General features: G+C 37.1%; 3 protein-coding genes and 2 pseudogenes across 4 annotated transcripts; 4 read left to right on the forward strand and 1 right to left on the reverse strand.

Moving 5' to 3' along the window:
- Nucleotides 1-1,228: 1,228 nt before the first annotated feature.
- On the reverse strand, nucleotides 1,229-4,302 carry LOC121264168 (protein CHROMOSOME TRANSMISSION FIDELITY 7). The gene is made up of 6 exons (XM_041167242.1): nucleotides 3,990-4,302; nucleotides 3,346-3,616; nucleotides 3,093-3,188; nucleotides 2,880-2,948; nucleotides 2,128-2,480; nucleotides 1,229-1,645 (listed from the first exon to the last, which is right to left on the reverse strand). Exons 1-6 carry the CDS (start codon nucleotides 4,148-4,150, stop codon nucleotides 1,492-1,494), a joined length of 1,104 nt encoding a protein of 367 aa, XP_041023176.1. The 5' UTR covers nucleotides 4,151-4,302; the 3' UTR covers nucleotides 1,229-1,491.
- A 2,651-nt stretch (nucleotides 4,303-6,953) lies between these two features.
- Nucleotides 6,954-8,092, forward strand: LOC121264728. Its single transcript, XM_041168025.1, has one exon. It carries the CDS (start codon nucleotides 6,998-7,000, stop codon nucleotides 8,090-8,092), a length of 1,095 nt encoding a protein of 364 aa, XP_041023959.1. The 5' UTR covers nucleotides 6,954-6,997.
- A 3,700-nt stretch (nucleotides 8,093-11,792) lies between these two features.
- LOC121264730 lies at nucleotides 11,793-13,518 on the forward strand (annotated as a pseudogene).
- A 210-nt stretch (nucleotides 13,519-13,728) lies between these two features.
- On the forward strand, nucleotides 13,729-14,214 carry LOC121264040 (annotated as a pseudogene).
- A 2,381-nt stretch (nucleotides 14,215-16,595) lies between these two features.
- On the forward strand, nucleotides 16,596-19,917 carry LOC121266559 (mediator of RNA polymerase II transcription subunit 27-like). Of its 2 annotated transcripts, none has more exons than XM_041170428.1 (7): nucleotides 16,596-16,954; nucleotides 17,110-17,275; nucleotides 17,729-18,194; nucleotides 19,100-19,159; nucleotides 19,248-19,316; nucleotides 19,422-19,465; nucleotides 19,546-19,917. In XM_041170428.1, exons 1-6 carry the CDS (start codon nucleotides 16,657-16,659, stop codon nucleotides 19,455-19,457), a joined length of 1,095 nt encoding a protein of 364 aa, XP_041026362.1. In that variant the 5' UTR covers nucleotides 16,596-16,656; the 3' UTR covers nucleotides 19,458-19,465; nucleotides 19,546-19,917. The 2 variants fall into 2 exon arrangements, with proteins under 2 accessions (XP_041026362.1, XP_041026363.1); XM_041170429.1 differs by having other exon boundaries at nucleotides 16,655-16,954; nucleotides 17,097-17,275.
- Nucleotides 19,918-20,608: the final 691 nt, after the last annotated feature.

Consider the following 20,608-nt stretch of genomic DNA (forward strand, 5'->3'; position numbering starts at 1 on the left):
TGAATATTATTTATGAAGGGATTTTTGTCCCTTTATTATTGACATGCTGACCTGAAATCTTCAATTTCAATACAAGAATAGGGAATCTAGGCCTTATTTGAATTGAGATGGTGATCTTAATATAATTTATTTAATTATTACAATTTTCTTAAACTTACTTTTCTATTTGGATCGAATCGCATCTCAATGTCTGAGTTAATGTCCCAAATAACGTTTGGAATGGAGTAATAAATAAATATTCAAGTCTCAAACAACCGCCCCCCCCCCGGGGCAGGGCGGGGGCTTAATGGTCTTTATCTGCTACAGATTTTGTTTCCTTATCTTATCACTACTTTTATAGTTATATTATATATGAATAATTTTTTATTTTTATTTTATTTTATTTTATTTTTATTTTTTTTTTATCAGAGTTAAGTTCCCTTATAGTTGTCTAACCAAACTTCATGATGAAAGCAATTAATGATAGCAGCACATTTACCTAGCATGACTAAGCAGAACAGTAGGAACAAGTTCCATCTGCCACCATGCTGCGTAGATTAGCTTACTTGAAACGGCAAACGTATCAGACTTACATTTTTTCATCCCAAATAATTAAAAGATATGGTCAAAAAAGTTTCACTTGCAATGTGTATCATCTCACTTGTACATAAACTCTACAAAGGTGCTCTAGAACTAACTTGATGAATTTACTAGAAATCGCATGAAACCTGCGATTCACCTGGAGATGAATTGCAGAAGAGTAAGAAATAGGAATTCCAAACGAGAAGATCACCTTCGTTTGATTACTCAACCCACCTCAACTTATCTCAACTCATCATTACAATTTTTTCAAATTTCAATATAAAATATAATAAATAATTTAACTTTTCAAATCTTAAAATAATAATAATATTAAAAAATAATATTCTAACAATATTTTATCATCTCATCTCAACTTCAACATCCAAACGCAACCTAAAAGTCCACAAAAACTTCGAACTTGACATAGATATATATAAGTCAAGAAAAAATACACAAACTACCCTTAAATTACGATCCAATTTACAATGATCCCACTATCAATTTTGGCAATGATTACTTTGGCATAACTTTTATTTAAATTCTTTTTTAATTTAATGGGGTTCTTTTGCCTTTTTATGAGTATCTTTAAAGGTAAGTCTTTTTAGAGGAAAATGTATAAATTGGATAATTTAAAGAGGTGATTGTCAAAATTGATAATTTGGAAGGTAATTACAAATTGAAAGGAGTGGATTGGTTTTATCTCCTACTGAAATCCTTGGCACCCAACTTTGTGATTTGGACAACAGCCAGATAATATTTGGTTAACTAGGAAGAACTAGAAGTTGGACGATTCTCTGAAACCTAGAAAAAAAGAAAAACTCTACTTTCTGTAGTTTTGAATGATTTCCACAGTACAGCCTAATTTCAAATCAACTACTGAAATACTTCCTTTGTTCTCAAAGTGATGGAACTAAGCCGACATATTTATAATCAAATTACTCTCGATGAGTCCAGATTGTTGGTTTTGTATACCAAGAAAGATCCAGTGCCAATATACCTGGATGCCAACGCCTTCCCAGCTGAGGTTGGTTGGGAGAATGCCAACTGAGAGTGTTCAAGGACAAAACCCATGCAGAAACTTTTCCTGCAATACGCACAAAAGTAAGAGAGCAGCCCAGTGCAAAACACATTGGCGACCCATTGAGAAAAAGCAATGAGTCACGTCTTCTAATTCAAGGAATGCAAATGATGAGAAGATTAAAGGCTTTATTATCCTTTTTGGGAAAGAGACTCGGGCAATACATGTACAGTCTTCACACATTTGTCACCAAAAAGAAAAAAGAAAGTGTGAAGCTCTGAAAGAAACCTAATAAACCCTACTTATTACATTACAGTAACCAAAAAAGAAAAAGGAAGATAGCTTTTTAATCATCCAAGGTTCCAACTACTGCCTATAACCACAAGAACAGGGCATATCCGATTCATAATTGTGATTAAGATGGATAGACCCAAGTCATTTAGTAGATCTAGCTACCTTTATTTCGCTCACATGAGTTGCCTACATTTGAAGGAAATAGCATATGAGACCCTAATAGCCTTAAAATTGTAAAATGCCCAAGAACTTACCTCACAGCATCCAGTAATTGGCTGGCTATGTGTTTTCTTCTGTTTGAGGGAGTGACCCATACAGCCCTAATTCCACAAACAGCAGGTACAGCTTTATTTTCACAGAAAATTGCTCCATTGAGATGACCATCCACCACCTCAGAACAATCAAGAGAAGGGACTCTTTTATTTATTTCCCTTTTCAAACTAATAACCCCAAATTGGAGGGTGGTCGATTTCCGGCTTGCTATTTCCTTTGTAGCAGTACCATCAGATCGCCCATCCTCTGAGCATGTGAGAAGTTTAAATGCTTTTTTTATCGGTTCTGCAAGTAGACATCCTATAATCCTTTGAGAGGAAATAAACAGATACACCTGTCATCATATAGGTGGCAACACCAAAGAAATGTAGTCAACGCCTCAATTCTAAATTTATTAGATATTTTAGTTAGAAGCATCATCTCCTACTCTAGCATTGTTCAACTTCAGATAGCAAACAGCAAGAATCAAATGATGAGAAGCCAATGCATATGGAAAGCCAGTATAAATCTTAACAAAAATCCACCAGATGTAAGCTGAGACGATAAGGCATTCTATCATTTCAGATTTACATGGAGCCATCTAAAAATCTCCATAAAAAGTTTACGTTATTCAAGATGCATTCACAAAATTCATGCGTTTATCAACTTTTTTAGAAGGATTCAATTACGATTCAAGAATCTTCAAGAAATTTCATACAGAAGAACCGGGAAACAAATCTTCTGAGACAATTACCTTACAGCTCCTATGGGAAATCCATCCACTTCCAAGCTCTGTCTCCATCATCTTTACCACTTCCTCAACCTGCAAATACAATAATGTCTCAATTCAATACTTGAGGAACACTAACCGAAGAAGTCTCTATGTGCACACCCATCGACATAGCCTGACAAATTGTAGACCATCTTATTATCAATTTCTAACCATCAAAATTAAATAAATACGAACCTTGTTCCTATGAGCTGGAGGGTCACAATCTAACACCAAAATGATTCGATCCCCTTCAGTACAAGGCATATGAATAACCCTTTCATTGCACCAACCCTGTAGATTACTATACGAATGTTAGATTACCATAATACATGCCAATGTTAGAATACTTTGCAATATGATGCGGCGGATTTATAATGTTACTTACAAAACCATAGTATTCCAACGCCAAATAAACACAAATGGACTTGAACTTTAGCGATATATATACCTTGAACGGGATCCCATGGGTATAGTCCCTATGAAATGCCTTGTGAGCCTTCTCATCGTCTTCCTCTCCAGCAGCGTACTTGAGCCCACATGCGGAACATGTGTGTAGGATAAAATCAGACTGACCCAAATCTAAATGGAACTGCGCATAGCTTCTCTTCTTCTTCTTGTTAATTGGTCTTCCAGATGCTGTTGATTGCGGCTTTAGACACGAATCATCGCAAATGGGTTTTTTCAGCGTTTGGCTGACTGACCCTAAAGTGCTGGATTCACTTCGTTTGACAACACGCCCAACCCCAAAAAGAATACCAGAAATTTCGTCAAAATCAATATTGTCGAGAGTTAAACGTTTATTTTCGAAACAAACTCATCTGCGGAAATAAATTCGCGTATTGTTTGGTTGCTGAGAAACGGTGGGAAAAATGAATGTTTAATTTTCTCTTCGTGAAACAACTCAGATATCAAGATCACCGCTCAGCTGCATTACTTAAATAATAAATGTTATTATCTGAACGAGTATTTTTCACCAACTTTCTCAGCAGCCAAACAAACGGGCTCGTCCCAATTAAACGGGCACGACAGATGAAGATCCAATTTCTTGGACTGAAACCATGAAAATCGAAACACTCAGACATCGTAGAATACCTGTGTGGTTTTTGAGCTCTACGCGAGTACGTACTGAAAAAATGATGTTCTTTCTTCTCCCAATACGTCAATTCGTCGTCATCGTCGTCGCCGTCAGAAATCAGCGACTTGGGTCCAACAGAAGCAGATGGTTTGAAGAATGAACTGATCTTGGATTGCATGAATAGAACGAATGAATGCCCTTTGGTTCTTTGGATTGCTGCCTCTTCGTGTTTTCGTTTATGGTTTTTGGCAATTTGGCCGTTTGGCGTTTTGGCTTTGGGGCGCCATTTGAATTTGGTCAATTAGCTTTCTGCATGTAATTCCCGCCCCCTTTTTTGGTCGCATGGTCTAGGGAGGCAAATTAAATTAGGGCTTGATTTTGTAATCAAACTATCTCATCTCATTTTATATAATCATTATAATTTTTTTAAGAGAAAAGTTTTGAGCTGGATGGATGTGAAAGAATTATTCACACTGGCCAATAACAAAACGCCATATAGGTAATCCAAGATGAGAAACTCTGCACCCACATACACTCGATGCCCACTCCCTCCCCCATCTACATCCGTCATTTCAAAGCCAGACATCTCCTTTCTTTCCTTTCTATCCCTCCTGAGCTCCCATCTTCGTATATAGTTTTGTGAATGAGGGCCCCTTTTGGTGCTTTCACCATCCATTTCTTGGTCCAGGGAAAAAAATGAAAAAAGTAAGACTTAAAATATAAATGAACTTGGAAGATTTTCAACCTCAACCGTCACGTTGAATCTTCTTGAGGTTCTTTGTGGCTTTTGGTCAATAACATCACAGCTTTTGCATCATCTTTCTAGCTTTCAAGAGTTTCAATCATGCGAACAAAGTGTTTTGAAAAAAAAAAATAGTTATGCAAGTTCCATGACCACATACCAAATAGAAGACAATGTTTTGGGGCTTTCACACCCGTCCGAAACAGACCAAATAGAAGACCAAACAGACCTAAAGAAAAGATTGTCAAGAATGAAGAAAATCACACAAAGAAGCCCCAAACAAAAATTTTTTTACCTTTCAAACCAATTCTTCAGCATCGAGTGCTTCTAAAACCAATGCAAATGGTGCTCGGGAGGGAGAGAAAGGAGACGGCTAGCTTCGAAATGACGAACACAGATGGGGGAGGGAGAGGGAGAGAAAGAAAGAGACGATGTCAAGTGCATGCAGGTGCATAGTTCCTCATCTTAGAATGCCTACGTGGCGTTTTGTTATTGGTCGGTGTGAATAATTCTTTCACACTCATCCGGCCTGAAACTTTTCTCTTTTTTTAAACTTGCACGTAAAATATAATAAACAATTCAACAATTTCAAATCTTAAAATAAAAATTATATTAAAATATATTATAACAATATTTTATTTAACTTTCAACAAAACATTTCATATGAACTACATAACCAAACGAGACCTTAATCTATACCTCCACAATTTTAATAAGGAAAATGCCACTTAGCTCCTCAATATTATCGTTTAAAGTTATCATTCGAGTATTTTAATTTTAATTGTTTTTACTTAGTGGTTAATAGAGTAATTATTAATAAAATTATTTTTTTAAATTTTTTCTTAATGAATAAAGATCTTAAAAAAATATTTAAAAGAAAATGATAAAAAAAAAACTTACAAATTTGTGCTAGCAGCCGGCCCGCTAGCACCATCCTTTTAAAAAAGCATATTGCAATCGGATTGAGGAACCTCTATTCAATCGTTGCCCACGTTGAAAAAATAAAACGGTACGTTTTGTTTGCACTTAAAGTGTGTTTTCTAGAGAGCAATCAAAAGTGAACTATGTAGCAATTTAAGTGAGTTGGCGAAAAAGCTCCGGCAATTTAGGGCAATTTCATATAACTGTCATTAACTGCTTTTCTTCTTGGTTCGAGTTGTTTCCTCTCTCTTTGAATGAGAGTGTCTTTTATCTCTTAATGAGCATCTTTTTATAATTGAAGTGCTTGGGTATGAGTTTCAGTTCGTGAATCACAATTGTTTGTTGCTTATTCATCATTTTTTCATCGCAATGGTGGAAGATATTTCTAAGAAATGGAAGGAATTGTCCTTATCTGAACATTAGAAAACAACGGTTAATTTATTTGATCATTGGGACTCGAATAAGACTTTTGCAACATATCAATGCTTCCTCTTCAAACTTCTAACTGGGAAGTTTTACAACAAATAGGCCTTTAGGACAATGATGCAGAACTAATGGTGTCCCTCTACTAGTTTTAGAATTTATGATATGGGTGATAATTTATTCTTGGTTGCTTTTGCAAAACAGAGAGAAAATGAGCGTATTATGAATAATGGTTCATGGATGTTCAATAATAATTTGGTGGTATTGGCAGAGTGTGATGGTTCGTTACAGCTCTCAAAGGTTCCTATGTCTATGACTTCTTTCTGGGTACGATTCTATGATATTTCAATGGATGGGATGAATGCTAGGGCAATAAGGAAGATTGCGGAGACTTTGGGTCCAATTGAGGATATCAACTTAAATGAGTGTCAGCCAGGATGGGGAGAATTTGTACAGGCAAGGATCTCCTTGAATATTAATTAGCCATTATCGCGTGGTAAGAGAGTTTCTATGGGAAGCCAAGATTACGTGTGAATTCATTTTAAATATGAGAGGTTACCACAGTTTTGTTATTGTTGTGATTTACTTGGACATGGTATTGAATCAAGCAAAAGCAATGAAGTCATCCCAGCAGCACATCATGCAAGCCACCCCATCACAACAAACTGCCACGAGTCATCAAAATCAGCAGATCATGTAACCAATAAATGATTCTAGAAAGCATTCTGTTAGCAATTTCAGTACAGTTTGTTAGAAAGTTTTTATTTCCTTTTCTGCAATATTCTCTGTTTTTGACCTACTATACTTACTATATATAGAGCTAGTTATCATATTGTAAACAAGACTTCTTTTCAATAAAAAAAAAAAGATTACGTTTCTTTCCTTCTCTGTTTTTCGTCTCCACTAAGAAAACAAAACCAACATGGTATCAGAGCCATAATGGCTTCAAGCGACAACAACCCTCCTCCTCTTCCTCCCCCAACCAACACAAACCCTAAAGACCCCTCCAGCCCATACTTTCTTAATCCAAACGATGGACCTGCTACTCTACTCACCACTCATCTGCTTACAGCAGACAATTACCATTCATGGGCAAGGACAGCTCGTCGGTCACTACGAATAAAAAAAAAGTTGGGTTTTATTGATGGTACTTTACATGAACCTACCATTTCTAATCATCCCTTGTTAGAACCATGGCTTGAATGTAATGACATGGTGATAACTTGGCTTCAAAATGCAATGTCATTAGAGATCAAAAATAGTGTCGTGTATGTTGATACCGCTCATGACCTATGGCTTGAGTTGGAACAACGATTTGCACAAAATAATGGTCCTCGAATTTATGAGCTAAAACAGTCCATTAATTCCCTTGTTCAAGGTGATGATTCTGTAAGCTTGTATTTCTCCAAACTGAAAGGGCTTCTTGATGAACTTCTCAATTTTGAAGTCATTCCATCATGCACATGTGGTGCCATGAAAAATGTCCTTGAGAACCAGCAACGTGACTGGACTATGAAGTTTCTCATTGGGCTTCATGATTCTTTCACCAATATCAAAGCTCAAATCATTTTGATTAAACCCATTCCGAGCCTCAGTGAAGTCTATGCCCTGGTTCAACAAGAAGAAAAACGAAAGCAACTTTCCAATCCTCCCAACTTACATGATACCCTTGCCTTGGCTGCAAAATCCACTTTCTTCTCTAATCGGGACAACCCCAAACCATATGGACCTCCAAGGCGAGAAAAATCCTTTTGCAGCCATTGTAAAATTCCTGGCCATTCTCTTGAAAGATGTTTTAAAGCTAATCCAGCTCTTGAAAAACCAGTTTGTACTCACTGCAATTTAGTTGGTCACACTGCTGCCCGATGTTTTAAACTGCATGGCTATCCACCTAGCCATAAAATGTCCACTCGAGGAAAACCAACAGAATCATTTGCTAACCAAGTCAGCTCTTCCAACCAAGAACAGATCAATGAAGGATCCCAAGAAGCTCTCACTAAAGCTCAATATCAACATCTTTTAACTTTGCCGTAATCACAAGTCTCATAGCATTCTATTAATCAGGTTCAAATTGATTCCACACCTTCGGCTTCCACCATGACTGGTATGAATTCTTGTTTCACAGCTCTTCAATCCCCTTCTCCAATAACCACTGTCACAAGTTGGATAATCGACACAGGTGCAACAGATCACATGATCTGTTGCCGTTCTCTTTACACCAGTCCACCCACTCACGTGCCTCTCAATGTCAAATTTCCAAATGGTCATTTTGCACAAGTAACTCACAAAGGGACTGTCCATCTCAGTGACAAACTCATTCTTCATGATGTTCTATGCATTCCTACTTTCAATTTTAATTTGATCTCAGCCATAAAATTAACACAAGATATATCATGCTGCCTCCTCTTTTTCACTAATGAGTGTTTTTTACAGGACCTTCTCTCTTGGAGCACGATTGGGAAGGGTGAGATCCATAATGGTCTATATCATCTCAAATTGACACCCGTTGCACCTACTGCCCTCTCCACTGTTTTCTCTACTTTACCATGTAATAAATTTCCTTTTTCCAACTCTGTTACTTCCCATCCTAATGACCAACAGCTTTGGCATTATCGAATGGGTCATCTATCTAATTCACGGCTTTCCTTATTACAAAAGGACTTACCTAATCTTGCTATTATTAAAGCCAACATACCTTGGGCTATCTGTCATTTTTCTAAGCATCATCATCTACCATTTCAATCAAGTGAACATCGAACATCCCAGCCTTTTGATCTAATACATTGTGACATATGGGGGCCTTGCTCTCAAACAGCATATGATGGTTCTAGATTTTTTTTAACCATTGTTGATGATCACACTCGATGTACTTGGTTGTATTTAATGAAAAATAAATCCCAAACCAGACCTCTCCTTCAATCCTTTTGCTCTCTCATTGAGACTCAATTTCAATCCAAAATCAAAATCATTCGCTCTGATAATGGAGCTGAATTTGCAATGACAGATTTTTATTCAAAACAAGGAATAATTCATCAAAGAAGTTGTGTTGAGAGTCCCCAACAAAATGGTGTTGTTGAAGGCAAACACCAACACATTCTTAATGTTGCCCGAGCATTGCAATTCCAATCCGGTATCTCACTTTCTTTTTGGAATGATCTTGTCTTAACTGCCACATACCTTATCAACCGTACCCCCTCCCCCAATCTCCAAAACAATACTCCATACCAATTGCTTTTTCAAAAACCACCAACATATACCCACTTGAAAACCTTTGGCTGTCTATGTTATGCATCAACCATTAAACAAAACCGCCACAAATTTGATTCCCGAGCTAAACAATGTATTTTACTTGGATATCCTTTTGGAATCAAGGGTTACAAGCTACTAGATTTAGCCACCAATTCCATCTTCTATTCTCGTGATGTCATCTTCTATGAACACATTTTTCCTTCCAATTTATCATCCATTTCCAATCATCATAGCAGCCACTCACATTCCACATCATATTTTCCTCTTCTTGGTCCAAACATTCCCTTACCTACATCTATTTCCCCTCCCTCCTACACTTCCACATTTACATTCCAGCCTTCTCTCCCTCCCACTCAACTCACTCCACAATCCCCTACCTCTCAAATTAATCCTCCTAACTCTTCATCTGCCCTTCGACGATCCACTCGACCCAAGAAACCCCATTCCTACTTACAAGATTATTCTTGTCAACAGGTCCTTGTGACTCCCTCTTCACAATCCAGCTTCAAGATACAAGGTACTGATTCTCTTTATCCTTTGTCATCTTATTTAACCAACAAAAATTTTTCTCCAAAACATGCTGCCTTTGCTGCTGCCATTCTTCAAATTTCTGAACCTTCCACTTATTCTCAAGCTGTGAAATCTTTTGAATGGCGCAAAGCCATGGATGATGAGATTTATGCTTTACATTTGAATAATACTTGGGATATTGTTAATCTGCCTATTGGAAAGAAAGCAATTGGTTCCAAATGGGTTTACTGCCTCAAATACAACTCGAATGGCTCTATAGAAAGACATAAGGCACGATTGGTTGCCAAAGGGTATACCCAAGAGGAAGGACTTGATTACAATGAAACTTTTTCACCCGTTGCCAAACTTGTCACAGTCAAAACTCTTTTGGCTATTGCTGCCATTAAAGGTTGGAGTTTGCATCAATTTGATGTAAACAACGCCTTCTTACATGGCGAACTACACGAAGAAATCTACATGAAGATGCCTCCCGGATACTCAATTCCCAACAAAGAAAAAGTTTGCAAGTTAAAAAAAAGCTTGTATGGACTTAAGCAGGCTTCTCGGCAATGGTATGCCAAATTTTCCTCATCTTTACTTCAATATGGTTTCAATCAATCTAGGGCTGATTATACTCTTTTTACCAAAGGCAGTGGTCCTTCATTCATTGCATTACTTGTCTACGTTGATGATATTATTGTGGCCACTAATGATCTCAAAGCTGTTTCTGACCTAAAAGAATTCTTAGCTACCAAGTTCAAGATCAAGGATCTTGGTTGTCTAAAATATTTTCTAGGTTTAGAGGTTGCCCGAAATCCTACTGGAATACAGATTTGTCAACGGAAATATACATTAGATATATTAAATGATGCTGGTTTGCTTGGTTGTAAACCAAGCTTAGTTCCCATGGATCCCAATATTAAATTGTGTAAAGATGAAGGTCAATTGCTGGATGATCCTAGTGAATATAGACGAATGGTTGGTAGACTTCTCTATCTCACTATTACACGACCTGATCTCTCCTACTCTGTTAATATCTTGAGTCAATACATGTCATCACCACGAGTCCCTCATCTTAATGCTGCCTATAAAGTGTTGCGGTATCTCAAGAAATCACCAGGACAGGGCTTGTTCTTCCCATCTTCATCCTCATATCACTTGACTGTCTACTGCGATTCTGACTGGGCATCATGTCCCGACACTAGGCGTTCCACAACAGGCTATTGTGTCTTCCTTGGTCACTCTCTTGTCTCCTGGAAATGCAAGAAAAAGACAACTATATCAAGAAGTTCTACTGAAGCAGAATATCGCTCCATGGCCTCAGCCTCATGTGAAATCATATGGATCAAGTACCTTCTTGCAGATCTCCAAGTCCCTCATTCTCAGCCTGCCACTCTCTACTGTGATAGCAAATCAGCTTTATACATTGCCTCCAATCCCGTCTTCCACGAAAGAACCAAACACATTGAATTAGATTGTCATCTAATTCGGGACAAAATTCAAGAAGGAGTTCTCACCACAGCCTACACACCATCGCAGTCTCAGCTTGCAGACCTCTTAACTAAAGCTCTTCATTCCCCTATGTTTTACTCTCTGTTACTCAAGATGGGAGTCACTGATCTCCACTCTCCATCTTGCGGGGGGATATTGAATCAAGCAAAAGCAATGAAGTCATCCCAGCAGCACATCATGCAAGCCACCCCATCACAACAAACTGCCACGAGTCATCAAAATCAGCAGATCATGTAACCAACAGATGATTCTAGAAAGCATTCTGTTAGCAATTTCAGTACAGTTTGTTAGAAAGTTTTTATTTCCTTTTCTGCAATATTCTCTGTTTTTGACCTACTATACTTACTATATATAGAGCTAGTTATCATATTGTAAACAAGACTTCTTTTCAATAAAAAAAAAAAAAGATTACGTTTCTTTCCTTCTCTATTTTTCGTCTCCACTAAGAAAACAAAACCAACACATGGTGATCGAGATTGTTTGTTATGGAACAAAGACAAGGAGAAGTTTGAAACTGATTGATTTCCCTATGGTCCTTGGTTACGGGCTGGAGGAGCATTAATTCGTAATAGACCCAGAGGTGAATTTAAACAGAATATGACTAAATGATGTTTGTCTGGTGAGGCGGCGCTTGCTGAACATGATGGTACTCCATCTCTGGCAAAGTCTTTGGTGGGCTTGAATTCCTCAGTTTCTCCATCACAAGAGGTTTCTGGTGGGAAGCAGTTACAAGATGTCTTAAAATCGTCGCTGATAATGCCTGATTCAGTGGAGAAATTTTCGGGGCTTAAATCATGTTCAAGTGGGCCTCGTTTGGAGCCCAACCCAGCGTTACCTTTTGAAGCCCTAGCAAAATCACAATTCTGTGTGTGATTCTGTGTTAAACTTAAATCGCGAAGGGGGAAAGGGAAAGCAGTGCAGCTTGGCAATCGGGTTCAGCAATGGGTATCACGGCAAGTACCGGTGGTTCCATCCAAACGACACCACAGCCACTATGAGTCCTTCTCACTAACTTCGGTTACTTTGAGTCCTATTAAGAAACTGAAGTGTATTGATAAGGAAGCTATGGTAGAGATTTCGATTACATTGGCGGAAGTTGAAGTTCAGCCCCACCGGACGCCATAAGGATAATGAATTTGAATTCCGGAGGGCTTGGGCACCCTCGGGGAGTTTGTGTACTCCGAGATTTAATTCGGAGAGAAGATCCCGAAGTAGCCTTCGTTATGGAGACTCACTGTGATGTTCGATGTATGGAAAGACTCAAGTTTCTGTTGGGGTTTTCTTGTTGTGGCTAGTAATGGTCAAAGTGGTGGGCTGTGTCTCTTTTGGCGAAGTGAGGAGTGGGAAAGAAATCATTTCTCTCAATTTATAACATAAGGCTTTACATATTATTGTAAGAGGAAGATAAGAGATAAGGTCTACAAAAACAATGTAGAGATTCAAGCCTTATCAAAAATGTATAATCGGCCCATCCATATCTTTTCCTACAGCATAGAGCCTATAAACATATTTCATGGAAGCTACAACACTGACACACCACCCATATGACCGAGTTATCATCATGGAAATCATTACAACTCACTTGTTGACCCTCGTCGTTTGACCATTGGCGCATGACTTGGATTCAGCTGTCTTCATAGGAGAAATGTTGACAAGGATCAAGTCAAGGTTGCCATCAGAGCTCAACAAGATCAACAGATTGATAATGCACTTCTAGTTGAGGGTTGATTTTACTCTGATCTTGAGCTCATTGAGAAAGAAATTGAGCGCATGGTGATGGAAGCTTCTCGAGCCGAGTATCTTGCTGATGATTCATACAAGCAGCAACTTGGCCTAAAAGAATCATCTACTTCTAGTGCTGAACCATCATCTTTTAGAGCTACTAGTTCATCAGGTAGTGAGACCAAGGTGATTGAAGCCTATAGCATATTTGGGGATGATGTTGATTCTATGGTCTGTTACTTGTTGGAAACCAACTGCAGCAGCAAACGCAAGGGCAAAGCAATAGAATGAGTTTCAAACCAAAAAGACACACTAGCTCCTGCATTTGTATTTGCATCCTCTCTTTGTTGAGGTTTAGCTCTAGTTTAAGAAGGAACCATTTCTATAAGCAGAGGCGTATGAGCCTTATTTATAACAGTATATATGATACTTTGACAATAAAAAGTATCTACTAGTTTACCTTTTCATATAGTATACTAAAAAAAAAAAAGAGTGTGTTTTCTTCTCCTTCTCTTTCTCACCATACGACTCTTCTCTTCAGCCTTTTCTTTCATCTTTCCCTTTCTCCCATTCGTTTTCCCCCTCTTCGCTTACAAGCACCGTCTATGAGTATTAGTTCCAGCAAGAGATTTAAGATTATTGGTCATGGTCCTCGATTGGTATGTTTTAGCTTCACGATGGCCAAGCTCCAATTGGATTTGCTGAAACAACTCAAGGAAATCTCCATGCACTTCAACATGCACTCCGACGGTAGCCTTATCCATTTGGAATTGGTGGCCCTTCTTCGCTCACTTGGTCTCAAGTCCTCCGGCGACCAGCTCCACGTCTTTCTAGCCAACATGGACGCTAACAGCAATGTCACCATTGAGTTCGACGAGCTTGCACCAGCCATCTTGCCCGACATGAGCGAGCAAGTGCTCATCAACCAGGAGTAGATCTTAGAGGTTTTTAGGTCCTTTGACTGCGATGGTAACGGCTACATCATGGTAGCCAAACTCGTCGACTCCATGGCCATAATGGGTCACCTTTTGACGTACCGCAAGCTCTTTGAAATGATGTACGAGTCCAACACCACTGGTAACGTCGACGTCATTAGCTTTAACAAATTCTTGACCCTCACGACCAAGTCCGCCTTCGATTTTCTTGGCCTTGCGGTCGCATAGGAACATGATTATCGTGTGAGATGATGGATGGTTTGACTTAGTCTCCTTTACCATAATTTCTCTATTTTTAATTGATTAATTAAATTTTCTTTCTCTATGGATTTGGGCGTTTTTCTTCTATCTTCTCCTTTTCCATTAAAATGAGTTTCCATGTTTGTGAACGAAAGTTTCAGTCCGATGTCTTCTTCCCGAGTTTCATCCGAAGACTGAGAAATGAAAGATAGAAAGAACGAAATGCTTCTTCTTGAGTTTCACTCAAAGAACGAAAAACTTTAGTAATGCCTCTTCTTATATGTCTTCTTCCCAAGTTTCGTTGGCTTCTCAAATTTTTTTATTTTTCAAATTTTTGATAGATACTGACATGGCAAAAGGCCACATCAGCCAGTTACATTACAGTTGCACGCACTAGTTATACGTAGCAAAATTGTTTTAATAATGCGCAACAAAAGTATATGGCATCACCTATACACAATATTTAGGGTGTAGGAAATAAAATTTGTCATAATAGCACTTTTAATCGTGGAGTTTTCCTAAAAATTTATATTATTAAAATGTTATTTAATGTTTAATAAACACGTAACTAAAAGACTTTTAAAGTCAATTAAGGTGATTTTTTTAAAATTCTACCATTTGCTACAAATGTTTTTCAACAAAAGCTTTAATTTAGTATTTTTTTAAAAAGTAGATTTTCAACTTTTTTAAAAAATAGTTAAAATACTTTTTATAAATTTATCAAACATATTATTTTTTCATATGATCCCATCTCATTTTTTCATATTATTAGGCAGGTTTGGGGCCTTGGATGAGACACAAAATTTTCATATGATCTCATTTCATTTCATCTCATCTTATTCCCAAACATAATTCAAATACAAAATTTTCAAACTAATCATTATAATTTTTCCAAACTATCAAATAAAAAATAAAAAACAATTCTAACTTTTTTAAATCTCTAAATAAAAGTAATATTATAAAACTATATTATTACAATATTCTAACTTTATAATATATTTTTTTAACTTGTTATCTCTCATTTTTAAAACTAAAAAAATACTCAATTTAAACTATCTTACTATTATTCACAAACTATTTTACTATTATTCACAAAATTTTCATCTCATCTTACTCCTCAGCACCTTTTAAGCCCCCAAACTTAACTCAAGGGTTAGTTTGGGTAGTTGGAATACTCTATTATTATTTATTATTTTATTATTATTTTTTACTTATTTTTTTACTATTCACAACTATTTAATATTTTATTATTATTTTTTATTACCTTTTTAATACTATTCATAAAATATTTGAGATCACCTCACTACTCAAATGCAACCTTAATTATCTGTTTCAATTATGGTTTGGTAAATTGGTAAAAACTGCTTTAAATAATTATAAAAAACTTATAAAACACCGAATTGAGTTTTTTTTTTAAACTCCTATGAATAATACTAATTTTAAAAAAAGTTATTATAATTAACTTTAAAAATGTTTTAACTACATATGTACAAAACAGTAAAAACCTTTTAATAGCAGAGTTTTTTGAAAAGTTCTACAAAAAAGTTTTTACTAAGAAAAACTATATTTCATAACGTAATGGGTCAAAGAGTATATTTAGATGTTAAATTGAATTGAATTAAATTATGAATAATAATATTTTGTGAGTTTTATTTAGATGAGTTTAATTTTTATAAATTAAGATGAATTTAAATTTTTATGTTGAAATATATGAATTAAGTTGAGATGAATTTAAGTTTTTTTATTGAAAATTAAAAAAGTAACAAATCGTATTAATAATTGATTTGATATGAGTTGAGTTTAGTTTAACAACCATAAAAAAATTATAAACTCACGTCTCATATCCCACGTCAAAGTGAATTTATTTACATCATGAAACATTTTTGAAGGGATGCTTGGTGAATGTGACGAGATAAAAATTTTGTGAATAATAATAAGATAATTTGAGTTTTAGAAAATGAGAGAAAAAAATTTGAATAAAAAATATTATAAAGTTAAAATATTATTATAATATTATTTTTGTTTTAAAATTTAAAAAAATTGAATTATTTTTTATTTTTTATTTAAAAATTTAGAAAAATTATAAAGATTAATTTGATAAAATTATAATAATTAATTTAAAAATATTTATATTTAAATAATATTTGAAAAAAAAAGAGTTGAGATGGATGCGATGTAAACTGTTTCCGATCATCCCCGTCGACGCGTCGTGACTCGCATTTCAAACTGGGCAATTACCAATGGGCCAGTGGCTACAAAGTTACAAACTACAAAGTACAGTGTTCAACACAACATGACCTATGAGCCTGACCTTTTCTAAAGACCCATGTAGCCAACCTTTTTTTTTATTGTTTTGAGAGTATATGTAGCCAACTTATCTCCAGGAAAGAGCCTGCCCCCAACGTCCCACACACTTTGACCCCTCGAGCAATGCGGCTACATCAGCCACAGCTGCAGCAACCTCAGGTGCCGGAGGCGGTGACGGCTACGTCGACGCCGGTTTCGGGTCCCTCGCTGTCGGCTGAGGCGCCGCCGAAGCTGGTGGCTCTAGCCATTGACAGGCTGGGCCATGCCGCTCGCCTCATTGCCGACATCGGGCTGGGCGCCGACCGTCTCCTCGAAGCCCCCTTTGTCGCCGCCCAGCCTTACCCAAGCACCAAACCTCTGCAGTTGTTCCTCAAAGAAGATGCCTCCATGCGTCAACACCTCCAAGAGCTCCGATCCGTTGGTACGTATCGTAGCACACACGGTCCTGAGTCACAATTAGAGTCCCTTTCTCGCTCCCTAGGGTCAGGGTTTAGGAAGAATCTTCTTCCATTGTAATCAGTTTATTAGCGTTGTAAAATTAAAATCTTCTGACTATTTTTTAGCCGCTTTTGGTAGGAAGGCAACTTGAGGAGTCCGGGGTTCTAGACGAGTCACTTAGGTCTCAAAGTGATTCGTGGGGGCTGCACATGCCCCTGGTCTGTCCAGACGGTGCTGTGGTTGCATATGCTTGGAAACGCCAACTAGCCGGCCAGGCTGGTGCTTCTGCGGTCGACAGGACGAGGTCTGTTTTTATTTCAGTTCTGCCCGAGTGAAATTTGTGATTATTTTATTTTATTTTTTTACATTGACCGGTGATTATTTCTGTGGAGATTAGCTCTTGTATTTTTGGGCAAACATTAATGTAGGGTTAGTTGATGTTGAAGGATTCTTTGAAAAACTACATGTATGATTTGATTGAATGTGGACGGTTACTAGGTTTTTGATTGACTGAAATATTGACCTGTGCTGGTTTTGGTCTTCCTAACAAAATTGTTTGAGGAAGTAAAAGGGATTTGCATGTTTATCTTGCTCTACTAAAGATGCAGCAATTGTTTGAAGAGTTCATCTGATCAATGTATTGCTTAACACATTGAGGGATTCTTCTAGCCTTCAACAGTTGTCTTCAATAAATTTATCCTGCTGCTTGATGTTTGTAGCACATGCTATGGCTTTAAGATGTTTTTAATCTTTTCAGGTTAGCTCTCAAGGCCTTCACTGATCAGAAAAGACGGTTTTTCCCTCACCTTGATGATGGATTAGATGGTCAGAGTACCGAATCTGCTTCAAAGAAACGTTGTGGTCACCAGGTACAGATGGAAAATCATCAAGAAGAGCTTAGTGATTATAAGACACTGTCAGATGTTCTGACACATCTGGAAAAAGAAGTGCCAAATTTCAGAGTTTTCACTTATGAACGATTGGACTGGTTGAAAAGAGCATCTTCGCTGCCCTCTTCAGCAAATGAGACTTCCATGGAAACATCTAATGAACACAATTTTCGCAGTTCAAATAAACTAAGACTAGGATCACTGAGTGCTGTAGCTACAGAGAAGACTGCTGTAATTGAGTTGCTGTTTCCCTCCATCTTCAGAGTTATTGTATCTCTTCATCCTGTTGGTTCTATTGATCTTGATTCAGTTGCTTTCTTTTCTCCAGATGAGGTAATAAAGCCCTTTTCTTGAAAATATAACGTGATATTCTTATTTAATAGTGTATTATTTGTTGTTCTAATCTGTTTCTATAAGATATTCTTTCCAGATCTCCAGTTAAGTTTAATCAATTATGCAAGAAGATTGTGATTTTGTTAGGAAGTAGGGAAAATTTCATTTTACACTTCCAAACTACCGGATTGTTTTTCTCGTATTGCACCACAAACTACCAAAACCCTGATTTGCATCCCAAGGCCTAAAGTACAGCATTTCCTCAACTTGCACCACGTCCATTTTGCCCAGTTAACTTTGATGGAACCCTGGATTTCCCAAGTGAATTGTCTAAAATGCCCTCTCTGTGAGAGTTCAATTTGTGTTACTGCCCTTATGTTAGAATAAAGATATAACGTGTAAAAAGGGGGTCACTACTAGAGTCTTAAAAAATTATGCCGATTGCAGTGATCTGATGTGTTTGGTAATCTGAATATTAGTTTGTTGCATGAGGCGGCTTCTTCATTGTCTTCAGTTTGATTTCTTGTTGTATACATAGGGTTTGGTCGTGATTTGCAGAGTTAGTCTTTTTTTCCCCTGCAAGAAGGGAATGAGTTTTAGATATTATGTTTTGTGCTTCCATTTGTTGCTGGAGTTCCTAAAATGAAGTAAACTGAGCGTCATGTGCCTTAAAATGCTTCTGTGGTGCTCAGCTTCACTTGTATATTGGAATCTATTTTGAAGCTTTTAGTTGTTGTTCCCTTGCATATCATAGATGGCTTAGATGCTCGTGTTTCTTTGTTTTATCTTGAATTTTATTTTTATATATCTCGACCCTCATTGTTTACTGTTACTTTTGTGCTTTATAATGTGGGCCGTTGCTATATCTTGCTGCAATTTATTTACTTTCTAGCATTCTTTGACAGGGAGGCAGCTACATACATGCTAGGGGGATTTCAGTTTATCATGTATTTAGATTGATTACGGTAACAGCCTTCGCCGCACATTTTATCTTTCTCTGAGTTAAGGTGGTTAAACCCTTCTCCCGCTTATTTTAGTATTGTCCTATTGCAGGAGCATGCTGCTATGGCTCTGCAGTATTTTCTTGGAATTCAAGCTGAAACAACTCTACATTCTCTTCTGGTACCATCTGTTTTGTACTTGCAGATTTACTGGGCTAATTAACCGCGTAGTATATACTTATGGTATAGTTTAAAAATTCATAACTGCCTGCTTTTGTTTTGGCAGAAGTGGATCTGTAGCTATCAAACTTTATTTACCTGAGTTTGCAGGTTCGACTTGCTGTTTTCCACTTTTTCAGATTCGTTTGGTAATGTTGACGTTTCTGAACTTTATTCTGTTTCGAGTGCAGTAAGTGTGGACGGCTGCTATTGATGGACAAAAAATCTGCTTTACTGTTACCTCCAGTTTATCGTCCCTACAGGCAGTTTTCTTCATTGGAAATTTCATCCATCCAACCCATTTCCTCAGCAAACGATAGGAGTTCTGATCTTGCTTGGGCTTATCATGTTAGTTGCTTTTCAGAGGAAAGCTTAGTCCACGTATTGTGCTTTACTTGTATGTTGCAGTTTTCATCCCGTTTTCTGTTAATACTAAGATGTCCTGTTAGTTGTTGCATAATCTAGTAAGAGAAAGTGGAAAAAAAAAAATTGACAAATCCTGTAGATTGTAAAGTGAATTTTCATATTGAAGTTTTATAAAGTGGAAAAAATGTGGCTGCTTACATGCTGCAAATTGCAATGACTGCATGCAGTGCGGGCATCGGATTTACTGGGCTGCATATGAGATGAGATGTGGTGAAATAGTTTAATTTTGTGTAACCAAACGATCTCTAAATAAAAAATAGGTGAAAAGTAATAATAAAGTAATGAATAATAAAAGAGTATTCTGAAAATACCTGAAGTATTTTTAGTATCCAAACTTAGATAAATCGTGGCTTTGAGAGGCATACTAGTAGGAGAGGATTTATCGAACGATGTAGCGTAAGACGCAAGGAAATGGGTAACAAAACTTTATGATAAAAAAGTTTGTGGATCTTGGGCCGCGTGGTTAGGGTCTAGTTTTTGGACACTGTTCATATGGTTATTTATCTAGGCAAGTTTGTATCTTGGGCCGCGGGGTCAGGGTCTAGTTTTTGGGCGCTATTCATGTGGTTATTTATCTATTTATTTTGTTTCTAATGTTTACCTACACAATCTTAGTCCTCATCGCCTCCAGCAGAATAAAGCCATCACTGTCACAACGCTAAAGAGATGGATCGTTTTGCGGCTTTTGCCCACCCAATACTGTTGTGAAAACACAGTGATAACAAATAAGTGAAAGTAAATACAAGTAGATCAATTATACAATACAAAATTAACGTAGTTTGGCAACGTGCATACGTCCACAGAAGTGTAGAGGATCTTATTATGTTG

Source organism: Juglans microcarpa x Juglans regia, chromosome 5D, assembly GCF_004785595.1.
Source record: "Juglans microcarpa x Juglans regia isolate MS1-56 chromosome 5D, Jm3101_v1.0, whole genome shotgun sequence".
Taxonomy (NCBI): Eukaryota; Viridiplantae; Streptophyta; class Magnoliopsida; order Fagales; family Juglandaceae; genus Juglans; species Juglans microcarpa x Juglans regia.

Bases quoted from the DNA above. Each gene is read 5' to 3' on its own strand.
- LOC121264168 (XM_041167242.1), bottom strand. From the start codon at position 4,150: ATGCAATCCAAGATCAGTTCATTCTTCAAACCATCTGCTTCTGTTGGA. The intron at 3,617-3,989 runs GTATTCTACGAT...TGTCAAACGAAG, and splicing joins AGAGCTCAAAAACCACACAG to TGAATCCAGCACTTTAGGGT. The intron at 1,646-2,127 runs GTAAGTTCTTGG...TGCGTATTGCAG, and splicing joins CAATTACTGGATGCTGTGAG to GAAAAGTTTCTGCATGGGTT.
- LOC121264728 (XM_041168025.1), top strand. From the start codon at position 6,998: ATGGCTTCAAGCGACAACAACCCTCCTCCTCTTCCTCCCCCAACCAAC.
- LOC121266559 (XM_041170428.1), top strand. From the start codon at position 16,657: ATGCGGCTACATCAGCCACAGCTGCAGCAACCTCAGGTGCCGGAGGCG. The intron at 16,955-17,109 runs GTACGTATCGTA...CGCTTTTGGTAG, and splicing joins CCAAGAGCTCCGATCCGTTG to GAAGGCAACTTGAGGAGTCC. The intron at 17,276-17,728 runs GTCTGTTTTTAT...TAATCTTTTCAG, and splicing joins TCTGCGGTCGACAGGACGAG to GTTAGCTCTCAAGGCCTTCA.